This window comes from Plectropomus leopardus, chromosome 17 (assembly GCF_026936395.1).
Source record: "Plectropomus leopardus strain MGB_pleo_1.0 chromosome 17, ASM2693639v1, whole genome shotgun sequence".
Taxonomy (NCBI): domain Eukaryota; kingdom Metazoa; phylum Chordata; class Actinopteri; order Perciformes; family Serranidae; genus Plectropomus; species Plectropomus leopardus.
The window spans coordinates 1,505,867-1,522,412 of NC_142192.1; the positions used below are offsets into that span (position 1 = coordinate 1,505,867).

General features: G+C 40.0%; 1 protein-coding gene across 6 annotated transcripts in view; it reads left to right on the forward strand.

The window, feature by feature from the left end:
* atat1 (alpha tubulin acetyltransferase 1) overlaps positions 1–15,629 on the forward strand; it is a 30,495-nt gene extending 14,866 nt beyond the window's left edge. For 2 of the 6 annotated variants that reach the window (XM_042506202.2, XM_042506199.2), the window contains exons 9-13: positions 1,756–1,830; positions 2,584–2,797; positions 8,246–8,331; positions 11,485–11,559; positions 14,001–15,629. In XM_042506202.2, coding sequence (XP_042362136.1) covers positions 1,756–1,830; positions 2,584–2,797; positions 8,246–8,331; positions 11,485–11,559; positions 14,001–14,268 — 718 coding nt within the window. In that variant the 3' untranslated portion in view covers positions 14,269–15,629. Of the gene's footprint in view, positions 1–1,755; positions 1,831–2,583; positions 2,798–4,242; positions 7,857–8,245; positions 8,332–10,716; positions 10,802–11,484; positions 11,560–14,000 lie in introns of those variants that run through there. The other 4 variants (XM_042506200.2, XM_088090784.1, XM_042506201.2 and 1 more) reach the window with 4 other exon arrangements.
* Positions 15,630–16,546: the final 917 nt, after the last annotated feature.

Here is a 16,546-nt window from a genome sequence, read left to right on the forward strand (position 1 = left end):
CGAAAGAGTCCTGATGCCACCTCAGCTGTGCATGAGCTTCATTAATTCATCACAATCAAGCAGTATTTTTGAAAAAAAAGTGTTGCGTAGTGTTGGAGACATCAGCTGTAGAGATGTCTGCCTTCTCTCCAATATAATGGAACTAGATGGTACTCGGCCTGTAGTGCTCAAAGTGCAAAAAATACATTTGAAAAACTCAACAGCAATGTCTCTCTCTAGAAATCCTGACCCAGTGACTCGAAATGCATCTACAGCTAGCTCACCTAGCATCACTGAGCTAGCTAACATTACAGCTCAGTTGAGAAGGACGCCATTCATCTCACACTGTCACGAGCACAAGCAATGAACAAGTACACACTTCCCTCTGCACGATGATGCAATTGGTGGATGTGTTTCAGTAAAGACAAAATACAATGAAACTGCCCACTACAAAGTCTGTGGATTATCTTGAGGAGGGAGTCATGATTTCTGGAAAGACACATTGCTGATGAGTAGGGATGCCAGATATTGGATTTTTTTGCCAATATTCAAAATGCCGATATACTCATTTGGTTGATAATCAATATCAATATATCCATATTTTTCCCCACTGAATCTTAGTAATCATTAGGTCTCTCCTGCAGTGGAATACATCATATTCTCAATACTCTTATTGTGATGGTCCACCAGCAGATGGAGACATGGAATGCAATGTATGTAATATTCTTGTGCAAAATACGAAAATACTTTAAATTAGGGTTGAAGTTATGTACATGTTTACTTTGTCAATTAAAAAAAAAAAAGGTTTGTGATATCTGGCAGAAATCAGCATGTTGGCCGATTCAGATATTTCATTTTAGAGCCAATATCTGCCAATATCATTTTGCATCCCTACTGTTGAGTTTTTCAGGCGTGTGTTTTTTGGGGCTTTAAGAGTGCCATCTCAAGAGTAATACAAAACATATCCATGAGTAAGACGCAGTGCAAGAGAAACTCGCTCAGTTACAATACACACCTCATTAACCTAAGATGGCACACAATGGAGGGCTATCATTAAGTAATAATAATATATTTCTATCATAAGTTACAATTTATGAGCAACCTCAATCATACAAATCAGCGTATTTGAAACTAATTAAATGTTTGCCAAACTTTGACCTCACAGTCAAAAACAGTCATTGATTGGTTGACAGACTCAACCCCAAGCTGTCATGGATGGCAAGATCCATGAGAGATGAATCAATAATTACAGATGATATTCAGTGTGGACTTTATGAATTCATTTGACTATATCCCAAAAGATATGGCAGCTCAAAGCTGGATTAGGAAGCACGTAAAGGGGAAACAACGGAGCTTGTTTAAATAGCACAGCGGATAAAATTAGATTCTGGGCAACAAAATAGTAACTTTCTCACATGTAGAGTTCAAGAAATATTAAACATGAGTAACATTATGTTGTATGTGACATCTTCAACTCCAAACTTAACTTCTGTAGCGTTCTGTATGTCTGATTTTTCACATCAGAAAGTGAGACAGAGTCGCACATGCAGCTTAGAAAAGGTCCACGTTAGTGATACAGTCACAGTTTACTTTCATCTAATGTTACATTAGACAGACCAGTGTTCCTTCACTTCTAAACTTTATAGGACCAGCAGAGGAAATACTGTTTAAACGTAGCTTGTGACGGACAGTATGCAGGGCTGTAGTGAATGGGAGGAGGGTGAGGGATCCCATCATGTTGTTTTTTGGCCCCGCTGATTGTGTTCTCCTCCACAGCGGCCCAGCTGAGAAAGGTTCCCCTCAAAAAGCCAGACGGAGAGATCAAACCCTACTCTCTAATGGAGAGAGAAGGTAAACACTCGTCTTATTGTGCCTTCCACACAGACACTGGGACTGCAGTACAGTGTAAACTGTGTTTTAGATGCTGACTGGTGAGGATAAATCACAGCCATATGCAAGCAATAGATGGATATATATAAAACCCTAACATATTAATATACAAACTCAAACTATTCTGTCATGTTTGTATCTAATGAGGACAGTTATATTAAGCCTTCTACCATGAGATGGGTGTTGCACTGTTATTTTTAGGCCGAGCTGCTCTGCCTCTGCTCCTATTATGCCATATAGATAAAAGAGTTAATTATATTTGCACAGCACGGCGTTACAAAAGCATGTCTTAGAGGGTCAGCCCAGGTCTAACTAATCAACTGTCAAAACAACAGTCTTAAAATAAAATTCTATTTGATGTGAAGGGAAACATGAAGATCACTTTTACGGCAGATATTTTTTTGGTCTCACAAACCCAAACTCATAAATGTTCAAACTAAAAACAAAAATGGCTTGTGTATTTATTTACTATAGTTTTTATGATAAAATGATTATCCTTGATTGAAATAAAGTCTTTGGCCATCAAGGGGGACTCCACCAATTTTAAACACTGAGATCATATTACTGTCCAGGGTTCCCATAGTCATGAAATGGTTTGGAATTAATAGAATTGTATGGAAGAGTGTGGAATATTGTGTTTGTTGCTATTTTTAAAATATGTTCATTTTCAAATTTGAATAGAAATATATTATAAAATGTTCTTTTCTTGTCTAGTGGTACGTCAGGAGCAGCGGGCTCGTCCGTGGCCCTTTGCTCCTCCTCACTCCCCCCAGCGGTCGGTATCCTCCCAGTGCTCCCACTCCCTCAGCGTGGGATCCTCCCCCAGCAGAGCGCCACTGCGAGCCGCCCCGGCTTCTGCCCATGGGGGCCACAGGGACCAAAGCCCACAGTCCCCTCTGATCGAGCGCTGCAGGGCAAGACGCACCAGGTAAGAGAACACACAGCCAGTCCCTCTCACCGTATTTGCACAGATGAAAACATTGTGATGCCTTGATAGGTCAGGAGCTTTTCTCCTAGAGCTTTGGAGGTGTGGCTGCAGGAAATCAAGACAATCAAACATTGCTTTATAACTTAAACTCAGTGTATTCAGTCTTCTTTAAAAGGTCAACTTATTTCTTTGAGACAGAAGTTAAACAAAACAAAAACAGGTATATAAATCAAAACTCTTAGTTCATTGTCTTCTGGGTAACAGCACATAAAGCTTAGCTGTTCTACCTAACTCAACTGACATCACAGTATGATCTGGATAGGTCAATTTTGAAAAACATCTCATGTAACTGCAGTGTGGACTTTCAACATTACTGTGTTGGATCTGTCAGAGACAGTCAGGTGGAAATGCAGTCTGTACAGTGTGTTGGCTTGGAAACTGAAATGTAAGCCCTGTGGGCAGAAACACTTATTGCAGACAGACGTGTTGTCACAGCTGTTACACATGTCATCACACCAGGTTAGATATGTTGTCACAATTAGTCAAGGCAGTATCAGTAATATGCAGTTTGTTAACTAACACCAGTGTTATTGTGTCTGCACCATCCCCACTGCCATTCAACAGCATCATTAAAAGCCCTGCATATTCAGAGGATTCCACACAGAACTGTTGAGCGTCTAAGGTTCAAAGAAGAATGTGTCATTCTATCCACACACAGCACTCTGTGCAAAGAGTATTATTCCAGTATTAACTTGCCAAGAGTGAGAAAACAGGATTTTTTTCCTGAAAAATAAACTTAATTTAAGTTTCAGATTGGAAACAAGGTTTTCAGTGTTTGGCTTGAATGACAAGAGTAATACCAAGATACTTGAGATTGTATGATTGTAAGATTGTATGATTTGACCATTTTAATTTCAACCCCTTGAGCAGTTAAAACCTTAGGAATATGAACTGCTAATTTTTTTCCATTTGAAAAGAGCATGACTTTGGATTTGTCTGCATTTCAAACAAGCTTAAATTGAATCAAATGAGACTGAATGACGTCAGATTGGAGGCAGATAGCAGAAATGCAAAAGTTTGTACTCCTGAGGTCGAACAATAGATAATGGTTCCATCTGCATAAAATTGAAAATCAGCATTTAAGTTTCCACAAAGATTATTCAAATAAAACCTCACAGTGCCAGGTTTGCCCAGCCTGACAGATGGACGCTACATTCCTTTCATTAGTTACTAATTGTGTCCAGCACAAAGAGGCAGCTCTCTCTCTCTCTCCCACTTATACTTATTCTACTCGACCACGACTTTCTAAACACTATCTCTTTCTCTCTTTTTCCCTTACCCTTCATTTTTTGTTCTCCCATTCCACCTCATTTATTGTCTTTGACCATTTAATGCACTTTGTCTTCTCTTTTCAATGTCATCATTGTCTGTTGATACTTGAATAGTTCCCTTAATAGATCTCATCTGGGCCTTCATTGACCAGCCTCAGACTGGCACTGTTGCCTCTTCCCTTTAAAGGATTGGCTGTGGTGTCTTGGCTTCATAGATAGTCTGTTTCTGTGACATGGCGTGGGTTTACATGTGCACTAGTATCCTGGTTTTGACTCATATTATGTTTGGGATCATATTGGGGATATGCCGTTGACATGGAACATGAAAAACCTAATTACTCCAATCCCTGTACACATGAACATAGCAGTATCTAGGTTTCAAAGAAAGTTCATACACCTGGATCAGGTGTTTAAATTACACAGTATCCTGATTTCTGCTACAGGTAGCATCTGTAGGTTTTTCAAAGCCGGGATAACCAGGGTACTATAAACACCTGGTCATAACCAGGACACTAGTGTACATATAAGCATGCTAATGGAGAAGTGGAGTGTGTTAAACTGTGTTTCCATCAAAAGCTTTTGGTATAGTACCTTTGGAACCAAAAATAACCCCTACAAACATGTACCTAGACCAGAGATCTGTGTAGGGTTTCCACCGCAGACAGTACTCTTACATGTGGGCAGGATGATACAGTGATACGGAGTGAAGTGTGCACCCCATTTATGATCGACAAGATGGGGCTGCATGCTGACATTTTCAGCACAAAAAAGGCTGCAGGCTGCAGTGAAAGTCTCTCGCAATGGGATATTTAAAAACTGCAGGTTTGTGCATTGACTCCTTGTCGGGCAAAAGCAGGGGTTAAGGAATGATGCTCCAGCAAGTTTTTTTTCTCCAAGCAAGGATTAGAATACATTGCCTTGCAAAAGTATTAACCCCCATTGGTGTTTATGCTATTTTGTTATATTACAAGCTGTAGTTTAAATGGGCTTTTATTGTTTTTTTGTTGTTTTTTAGTTAAAATTGGTGAAGTGAAAAGTGAAAGAAAAAGTTTTTTAAAAAAACTGAAAAATGAAATAATGAAAAATGGTGTGTGCAAATGTGTTCGCCCCCTTTGCTATGAATTTTTAGGTGACCCGAAATCCTGCTACATCGTCCAATCCATGACGTTAAAAAGTCATTTGTTTAATAGTCCACCTGTGTGCAATCCAAGTGTCATGTGATTTTTAAGTCAAGTCAAGTCCATTTTATTTATAAAGCCCATTATCACAAATCAGGGTTTGAGTCAGAGGGCTTTACAACATACGGCATCCCTCTGCCCTTAGACCCTCACATCACCTAAGGAAAAACTCCTGAAAAAGAAAAAAAGAAAGAAACCTCAGGAAGAGCGGCAGAGGATGACGAGGGATCCCTCTTCCAGGACGGACAGACGTGCAATGGATGTCGTAAATAACAAATGAATTACAATTATGACAAAAAGGAAAGCGAAAGAGAGAGGGGAGGAGAGGGGGAGAGAGGCACAGCAATAGACGAAATAGACGCACGTCATATTACAATATTGATAGGTGTAAAATTACTAAATGCACTATTTGATAGCATGTGATGTTATGTGCAAATATTGTTGGTGTTGATAAGAGTCCCATGCGTATATTGATAGTGGAGTCGTGGCTCATAATAATGGTATTAGAAGGTTGCGTCAAGCACGATCACGGCATTGGCACAACCAGGACCCACAACACAGGCATAGCTTCAAACAAGACCAAGCAATGGCAAAACCAAGACCATGATCTGAAGGTACAGTATCAGTGCAGCCACAGCATGAGCACGACCAAAGGCACCAGCACCACAGCACCAGCACAGCTATCACCACAATCAGGCGCAGCCAACATTGCAGCCAGCATCTGGGAAAACTAGGAAACAGGGGAGCAGGAATGCTCCCGAGAGGCAACAGAGTTAGCGTAATGCAGTAAACAGACATGAGCGTTTTCAGATGGAGAGAGCAAGAGAACTTAAAAGGAGCTCAGTGTATCATAGAAAATCCCCCGGCACCCTTAAAAGTGGAAACGGTGTCTGCCTCCCTGACCGAAACTGGAAGACAATTCCATAAAAGAGGAGCATTGTGGCTGAAGGCTCTGGTTCCTATCCTACTTTTAGAGACTTTGGGAACCACAAGTAATCCTGCATTTTCAGAGCGCAGTGATCTTGAGGGTTGGTAAGGAACTATGAGCTGCGACAGATAGGATGGAGCCTGACCATTTAGAGCTTTGTAAGTAAGGAGGAGGATTTTAAATTCAATAATGGATTTTACAGGGAGCCAGTGCAAAGAAGCTAAAACAGGAGAAATATGATCCCTTTTCTTGGTTCCCGTTAGAACACGTGCAGCGTTCTGCACCAGTTGGAGAGACCTAAGAGATTTGTTTGGGCAGCCGAATATTAGGGAGTTACAGTAATCCAGCCTAGATGTAACAAATGCGTGTACTATCTTTTTGGCATCTGTTATGGGACAGGATATGTCTAATTTTTGTGAAGCTACACAAGTGAAAGAAAGCAGTCCTAGAAGTTCGTTTTATATGGGAGGCCAAAGATAGATCTTGATCAAATAAAACTCCAAGGTTCCTTACAGTTGTGCTAGAGGCCAAAATAATGCCATCTAGAGAAATTACATCCTTAGAAAAGGAGCGTCAGAGGTGTTTGGGGCCAAGGACAATAACTTCAGTTGTGTCTGAGTCTAACATCAAGAGATTGCAGCTCATCCAGGCTTTTATGTCCTTAAGATGTTTGAAGTCTTGAAAACTGATCAGTTTCATCTGGTTTCGTAGATAATTACAGTTGCATATCATCAGCATAACAATGGAAATTTACAGAGTGATTCCTAATAATGCTGCCTAGGGGAAGCATATATAAAGTAAAAAGGACTGGTCCAAGCACAGAACCCTGTAGCACTCCGAAGCAGACCTTAGTATGCACGCAGGAGTGATCATTGATGTGAACAAACTGGGAACGATCTGATAAATATGATTTAAACCAGCTTAGTGCCGTTCCTTTAAGGCCAATTAAGTGTTCCAATCTGTGCAGTAAGATTTGATGGTCAGTGGTGTCAAATGTAGCACTGAGATCTAATAGGATGAAGACAGAGACCAGACCTTTATTAGAGGCAATCGATAAGTCATTAGTCATTTTTACTAGTGCTGTCTCTGTGATGAACTCTGAAACCTAACTGAAAGTCCTCGAATAAACTTTTAGTTTGTATACATCTGTTCTGAAAGGACCTAGACTCTGCAGCACCACTGCGCAAGGTTTTCCACCAAGGAGGGGCACCAAGAGCTCTTCAGACAGGTCAGGTACAAAGTACTGAGGAAGTGGAGGGGGTTACTTTTGCAAAGCACTGTATATCCAGTTCACATAATACTTTTTTTAAAACGCTTGGAACTGTTGTTTTTCTACTGACCAATCAAAAGACTGCAGTGTTTCTAGCTCCACAAAAAATGGGAATGGTTCCAAAGGTACCATCCACCACTTTTCACAATGAAAATGCAAAAAAATGCATATCGAAGTGAAGTGAACCAACCTGTTGGTGGAAATGCAGCTTCAGACTGGTGGACCTGCTCCCTTAGGCCTTTTTAAAAAAAACGTAATCCTTATCTACCCAGCAGAGGGAACACAGTGGCTCTGTCTTATCTGCTTGCCTTTTTGTAGAACCCATTAAAGTATCTGCCACAAAACCTTAAAATTGTGAGATTGCCTTTTGTCATACAACTGTCACACATATAAATGATTAACAAGACAAACTGGTCAGTGTGACATAAGGCCACACCTTCTATTCCAACCTTATTTTCATTCTGTGGCTTTTTATTTGTCATGAGTTTAATTTTATTGATACACAATATATGCATGTTGACCCTCATTTATGGCATTATTTTGTTTCTACTTGTTTTTTTTAATTGTCTTTTTTTCTTTTGTTCCCCTTTTTTTTCTTTATGCTGTTCTTCCAAACTGTCTTTGACTTGCACTTCCATCCCTGCTTGTGCCCCTTCCTGTCTTTTTTTTTTTTTTACCCTGCTCTTTGTTTTTTTGTTTGCCTCTCATCCTACTTTCTGGCTGTTACCATTTCTCTGATAGCCAACAGGCTCTAGTTGCCAAATGCAACCTGTACAGTCGGCACATGGACAGCAGAGCTGTTGGATTGCTGGACAGACCCTTGCCAGGTAAGCTTTAGTCAGGATGGCAATGGCAGTAAAAAAAAATCTTATGAGACTCACACGCGGAAGTTACTCTGGCCACACCAGTTACATAGGAGAGGATGCTTGTTTACTGTGTTATACTGGTCATCATGTTTTAATATGACAGTCAAAATTCAAAATGGGTCCTCCCAGGAGCCATGGTTAAATTAAACCAGTCACAGAACTGTTGTAACTATTTAGCATACAATTTGTCCAAATTAAAGATTTTATGTTTTTTTAAAAAAAATACTCTGCACACTGTTGATCACCTGTACAAAAAAAGTTAAAAGAAAAATTACCTGAAAAGTTGATTAGAAATAATAATAAATAAATAACTATTTTTGAATATCTAATTATGATAACAATTAATTTAGGGATTTCGATATTTTCTCCTAGCTTTTCTAAAAATAATTTTCCAAATCTACAAATTTCTTGCAATCTGCAGAAAGTTCTTGCCAAGTTGCTCATTGCCTTTTTCCCTGTGTTTCCTAAAGAAAGCAAACCAATTTGCTCAGATTTTGTAGGTGTAAATACTTGTGAAGGCATTTGAGCACAGCACAAGAAAGGCAATGTTGATCCAGGTCTCAAAAGCTTTATGGTGTGTAATACTGTCATTTTTATTTTCTGTTGGGATGGAATGGATGCCAAATTCATCTTAATGCAAGGAGCACTTGGTTGGAGCTCTCAGCTGCATCGTGCGGTCTCCACTAGGTGTCATCACTTGTTGAACATCAGTCACATATGACAACTGGGCCACTTCCATTCACTGACGAAGAGATTGGCATGTGATTGAATACTCTATAATATATTGAAGACACTATCAAATATTCAACCTGTTTGTGTTCATAGCTAAACAACTGTGAAGTCAGTCTACATCTCCAATTCCCCAAAAGTTGTGACCTTGTGTAAAACATAAACAAATAGAGAATGCAATGACTTGCAAATATATTTTGACCTACAGTGTATTAAACTGAATACAGCACAGAGACAAGGTGTTTAATGAATATATTTAATGTTCAAACTGATAATGCATAGTGGCGTCGTGGTTAGCACTGTTGCTTCACAGCAAGAGGGTTCCTGGTTGAAACCCGGTTGGAGCGGGGTTCGGTCCATGGGCGGGGGCCCTTCTGTGCGGATTTTGCATGTTCTCCCCGTGTCTGCGTGGGTTCCCTCCGGGGTCTCTGGCTTCCTCCCATAGTCTCCCTGTGATAGTCTGGCGACCTGGCCAGGGTGTACCCCGCCTTCCGCCCGATGACAGCTGGGATTGGGTCCACCCCCCCCCGCGACCCTTATGAGGACTAGCGGTTACAGAAAATGACTGACTGACTGACTGACTGATAAACCTGTTTTTTGTAAATTATACAATTATTCTAAGCTTGTTGCCAGCAACACTTTCCAAACATGTTGTGACAGGAGCAACAAAACACCAGGAAAGTTGTAGAATGTTCAAAAAACACTTTTTAAAGCATTCCACGGGTGAACAGGTTAACTGGTATAAAAGGTGATATTATGATTTGGTATGAAAAGGGCATTTTCTAAAGGCTCACATTCAAGCCCTGAAGGCACAGAACCATATTGAGTTTGTGGCGGTTGTCAGCCGCCGCAGCTCAAATTGCTGTTAGCTGGAAGTAGCTAGGATGATGAAACTTGGCCCAATAACTGGAAATGATGTGCAAATGCATCCCAAGAAATATGACTCAAATTGACTACATGGCAGTGCTGTAAATAATGCCAAAAAAAATGTGACTTTCAGAATGACACACCATTTGGCTTTTATTTGGCACACATATCCAGCTCAGTGTTGTAAATGGAATGGTAAATGGACCTGCACTTGTAAAATACCAATCGAAGTGCTTTCACACTTCAAGTCACATTATCCATTCACACATACACTTTTTTTGCAAGGTGTTGCAAGTATCAAATGCAGAATGAGAGTGTATTTGTAAAAAAGAACAATGAAGTTTATCAGTTTGAACATTAAATATCTTGTCTCTGGACTTTATTCAATTAAATATAGCTCAAAAATGATTTGCAGACTTGTGCACTGTTTTTTAATAACATTTTACACAGTGTCCCAACTTTTCTGGAGTTGGGGTTACACCGTCGAAGTCCAATATCTGCTTAGATTTCCCGTGATGGCAGAGCACTGCAGAGTGAGTACTGTCAAGTAAAAAATGGGCTTGCTATGTAAGTGACAGTACAGTTATGGAGCTGCGGTTTAAGCTGAGGTTTCGTGTTTTTGTTTAGTGAACTATCAATTTATTGAGCTGTAATGATCAGTTGTTGTTAACACTAACCTAAGTGTTGGTGCAGTACAGTCAGGGAGCTCTGGTTTCCGTCCTCATGTGGTAGTCCCTTGTGCCTCCTCAGGTCTGAGAGCAGTGGGCCATCAGTCACATGCACTGGGACACACAGACACACACAGATTGGCCAGTATTCACACACCACAAAGAAGGTATTTACACTACTGCACTAGACACTTGGACATTAAAGGAATAGTTGTGAATTTCTGAAGTGGGGCTGTATGAGATACTTATGTATAGTCAGTGTGTTACATACAGTAGCTGGCGGTCAGCATACTCCTGGTTTGCAGAAACAGACGGGGCGTGCATCCCATAGGGGGTTGATATTAAAATGTATTTCAGCCATTTATTTAAAAAAAGTTTGGCAAAGGAGTGCCACTTAACATGTGTTGATTTCAAAACCAGCTGCTCTTTGGATTCAAGGACAAAAATGAAAATGAAAAAAAAACCAGTGTGCCTTGCAATTTGTTGGTTTTGACTTATTGACAAAAGAAATAAAATTTAATAAAAAAAAATTGAATGTATGTTGAATGTATTTTAGACCTACCTTAAAAAATAATTATCAGTCTATGTGGACACTGTATTTAGAGTATTTTCTCCGCTTTACCTCACCTTCACACAGCCTCTTCCTTTGGCCCCACATTTCTCATCTGCCACCGCTCAGCTGTTTGGGTCAGAAAGTGCTGTTAGCGGCTGTTGGGTGATATGACCGAAAAGAAACTTCATGTTGAAACAGCTCTGAATACAGTGTCACCTTAGAGGAATATTGTATTTTTTTAGTTAGGCTGTTTTAAAAGTGGCTAAAACATGTTTTGATATTACTCCCTCTATACAGCTGGGCAATGCTGAGCTGTGGGCTGCGCGCCCCGTCTGTTTCTGCAAACCAGGAGTGCACTGACCGCCAACTACTGTATGTAATACACTGACTATACATATGTATCTCATACAGCCCCACTTCAAACATCTACAACTATCACTTTAAACTGTTGGTTGTCAGTTGAAAGAAGAAAATGAGGCGGTTTAGTGACTCCCTATGTGCAGACATTTGTGGCTAAAACGCATCATCAACGATGAAAAAAAAGACCCTGAGCAATTCAAGAGAGATGGTGACATATACCTCCTAAATTTCAGTGTGTCATGAAGCCCTGCACAAAAAAACAGCTGATTTTTCTATCCAAGTTTCCATGGAGAGGGGGTGCTTGGAGTGATCATAAAAATTGTGTTCAGGCTCAGCACAGCTATGAAAGAATCAGCCACATGAATCTGTCTGAATGACGGCTGAGCACATTCCCCAATGTCAAGCCTGGTTAAGCATGTTTCAGCCCTCACTTTACACGTTAATGTTTTTATGACAAGAAGTAGTGTGACTATGATAACCCTCCCATGCCAGGATCACACTTACAGACTGTATAAAATGAAGGACATAGTCACCTCACCCACTGGTTTACAGACTCAGTTTTTGAGCTTCCTGTTCCACATTTTGGCCATCACCATCTTGGATTTTTGGAGCAGAAATTATTTGGATGAGAAGGTGGAGCTACCCATAATGCTAGCTGCTAGCTTGGTTAGAATGGTGAATTTACAATCTGTTGCTAACTAAGAGATAATGCCTCTGCTAATTTTTGGTAGTAAAAAAAAAACCTCAAACCATTCAAACAACATAAACTTAACATAAACACTGAATATTCAACTCCTCAGGAGTTCTAGTACAAGCAAACAGTGATCAAGACTTCTTTGAGGTGACTAAAATGTTATAATTAACTTTCATGGACAACAAAACACACTGAAATAGCAACAGCTACGTGCCGGGGTCCAGTCCTTTAATTCCACTGCACTGATTTTGAGTCGAGGAAAAATGTGACAATTCTTTATAATATCAGGTAAAAAACACTTACAGCTATGGCTATACACTCAGTGTTATTGCCATGGTAGTGACTTGTTAACAGACGGCATCCACCTTCCACTCAAAACACCCACACCCTTAAATATGTATAACTTTAAGCCTTAATAACACACTAACAGGTTAATACTGACAGCATGAGCACCAAAGAACACAGTATTACCAGCATAGTAAACAAGAGACACGAAAAAGAGATCAGTAGATTTAAAAGAAAGCAATGGAGAAATGACCAGTGAACTATATTCATACTTATATATTCAAAATTATTTAACAGAATTTTTTTTAAAACATTTTTTAAACATTTTTTGGGGCATTTCTCCCTTTGTAATTTTTTGTTTTACTTTTTTGTTTTCTTTTTCTTTTTTTCAGGCAAATTTTCAAATCATTTTTTGTGTATTTTTGACAGATTTCTTGCTAACTTCTGGATCATCTCTTTGTTGCTCATTGCCTTCTTCACATGTTTTTGAAATAAATAAATAAAGCCAATTTGCTCAGGTTCCTAAGGGTTAAATAATGTGATTATATTTCTCATCTTTAAGGAACAGTTTTATTTGAAAGATAATAAAAAGCCCATCCCAAATAGATGCCTGTCCCACATATAAATAAGCCTCTTGAGTTCAGTGATTTCAGCAAATGACAGCCTGGGCTATTTATTGAAGTTTTAGGGTTCCTCAATAAAACGGTACTCTCACTTTGTGGTGCAGCCCTCTATACACATGACTGTTTCATGCTAGTGTGCTCTTTACTCTTCAGTAACAACACGGTGTCAGCTCAGGACATGTTGCCACAGCCGTGTGTTTGTTCAGAGACACAGCCCTCCAGCTGGCAGAGACCAAGACCTCATTCCTTCCTTTTAATAAGAAAAAAACAAACAAAAAAAAATACGGACATTATTTTCAACTGACTCAGTGTGATTTCAGTTGGACTTGAACCAAACACTTTAAGGTGCCTAAACCAAACCTTAACCCTTTGAAACCTGAGCAAATTGGTTATGATTTCCCTCAGAAACATTGGGAGAAGGCAACTATACAAGAAATGAACCAAAAAGCAACCAAAAATCAGTAGAAAGTTACAAGAAGATTATCTGAAAATATACACTAAACACACAAACTACAATATATTCATCTGTATCACAATTTTAAATAGAAAATGATTTCTATTCACCCAGGTCCCAGCCTCTGCCCCCACGCCGTTTTCAAAAGACATCAAACCAATCTTATCAAATCCTTTCCGTGTGGTTTTATTGGTTCTTTCAGAAGGTGCTGACAAATGACCTATTTTGTTGTTGAAGAGTTGTTGGTTGTTGAGTTGCTTTCTGTAGCGCGTTTCTGTCTCATCTGTCTGCACACAGGGTTGTTATGCAGTCATTTTGTATCTGTGTTTAGCCAGCATGTTTGCCCTCTGCCATCTTTCCTCTGCTGACCCTGTACTGTCCTGTACCCTTCACCCAGGTCCCAGCCTCTGTCCCTTCCTCCTCTGTTTGTATATAAAAAGGATGGCATCTGCAGCCAGACCCCCTTAGACAGCAGAGAGGCACAGCTGGATTCACATGCTGAAGCCTGTGAAGCTCAAGAGGAGATCAGGCTATTGGAGAGTCCACAGTGTCCAGGACAAGGCGTACTGGTCAGCCAGGACTGGTCTTGGACTGTAGGAGAGAACTGCTACAGCGCCCAGTGGGTGAAGCAGAAGCAGGAACACAGGAGCACCCGGCCCTGGTGACCACAAGCTGCTTCTTATCAATACCAAGACATTATTTCAATGTTGTTATAAAAACTAGATTCTGTATTGAATTCTAGAACTATTTGATGTTTTCAGAGCACAGATGAAGAAGAAATTCAGCATGACATTGGGATGTGTTCTGTAGCATTTATGCAATGAGCTGAGAGCTCTAACTCTGAAATGTCAGCTCAGGGTCCAAACTTTGTTCTGGAAAAACACTCTCCCAGTCTCTGCTTTCAAAGCTCTATTATAATTTTGTCTTAGTTGGTCTCCAGGACGAGTCATTCACAGGCACAATTAGTCAGGTTTTCATAAAAAATGATGTATATATACTCATACAAAAGTAATCCCTCTCAATCATCACTTCTGGTCCACTGGCTGTGTGATGTGAGCTCCTGACTTAGCATGAAATTTTTTGAAGTTTAGCACGGAGTCTTTCCCGGGACACCCCCGTTTTCCCCTGCCCTCTCCCGGTGTCCTCCCGGCGTTCCCATCTCACCTGTATTTTTCCAGATTTAGAGCCCCCGACCACGCGCGTAATCTCCATGGAGACCGGGGGTCAAATCCACCAAAATATATGAAGAGGTACATTTGACGGAACATCCTGCAGCAGCTGGTTAGTATACTGAAAATGCATAAAATAGTTACTGTTTTAATTTTTATGAAATGTGCCTGAATACAGACTGTCTGCCAGGTGTGTGCGCGCATTTGGATACTAGAGAGCGCCACACATTCCTGTCTGAACCAAAGTAACTGAGCCCAAGTGATTAATATTTTCAAAGACTGACAAAAAGTGTGCCTGTTTAAAACAGACATTACACCTGGCTGATCACACAGCTGATCGATAGATCCATCAGAGCAGACTGAGAGCAGCGCAGTGGCAGACCTCTCATCCAGCTGCTCTCTGCTGCTCTCCTTGTTAACAGGGGTGGATTTTGTGATTTGGGGGCCCAGTGCCACAGCCCAACTGTCTTGCTTTGATTTAACCCATTCTCTAAATTGGAGTGATGGTGGGCTGTTGGCAGCTGTAGAAGAAGTTATGCTGTTCTCTAAACACTCAATGTAACTAATATAGACGAGTGCAGGTGATGTAGAAACACTGCAAGCTGTTACTGATACAGCTGAGCTGCATATTGCCAAAGACATACAGTTGAAGTTATGTAAATATGTTTTGTGAAATTAGTGCAGCCTTCAGTGTTAAGACAAGTTTGCAGCTTGCACTTCATCTCCAAAAGGGAAATTCAGTTTGCCTTTTAATTTTTACTGCTAAAATCAAAAGCAAAACTTGTTTTGAGTAATTTCTTTGTCGTTTGTAGTTTGTTTTAAAGAAGGGGAAAAATGGATTAAAATCATAAATTGGGTTTGGTGTGAAAAAATCTGAGATTTTATTTTTAGGCCATATCGCCCTAGTTCAAACAAGAATACATATTTCCACAGAATCCTCTCAGCACATAGCCATGCAACTACTTTCTGCCTTTTTCTCTCAAACAGTGTTGCCAATGTACACTGCTGAGAGGTCCCAGTCACTTCCAGTGAATCAGGGCGGAGGTGCAACTTTCTGAGGCAGATATTCAAAACACATAAATCACCCTGGAAGCACAACACTTGTATAAGTGAAAATCTTTTTCCTTGTAAGTTAGGTCACAAGCATGAGGAAGTTCTGTTTATCAAATGTCAACATCTGTAAATTATACCCAAAATCCCTCTGGGAGTAATTTCAGTGAGCTGAGTCAGAGCATGCTGTGCAGTCTGGGATCTTTAGGCAGTCTGCTGCCAAACACTATTGTGGTTTCACAGCAAAATAACATAAACTGTGAAATGTGCTCACATTTATATGCTCATTCAATCTGGAAGCCAATATTTAATGATTGACAGTACTTATGCCAAAACACAGGATAATAGAGAGGATGGAGGCTGTGTGTGCCTTAGAGGACGCAGTCGATCAGCTGATGGAGTGACGGGTTACAGCGCCATCACTACAAAGCGATGACTGCTCAGCGCAGTGGAGAACACAGGTCACAAACAAAAGCAAGACACACTTCATAGTAGAGCCAAGTGTAACCCTTTGAAACCTTAGCTCATTGGATTGATTTCTTTCAAAAATAGGGAGAAAGCAATGAGCAACTTATGAAAACAAATTTGACAAAACAAATTTTTTGAAAGTACAAGAAAATTACCTGAAAATACGCTAAAAAAAGGAGAGTGAAAACAATAACAAATAAGGAAATGCCTCAAAAGTGCTTAAAAAATTCTAAGTCTCTAACAATATTAAATAATA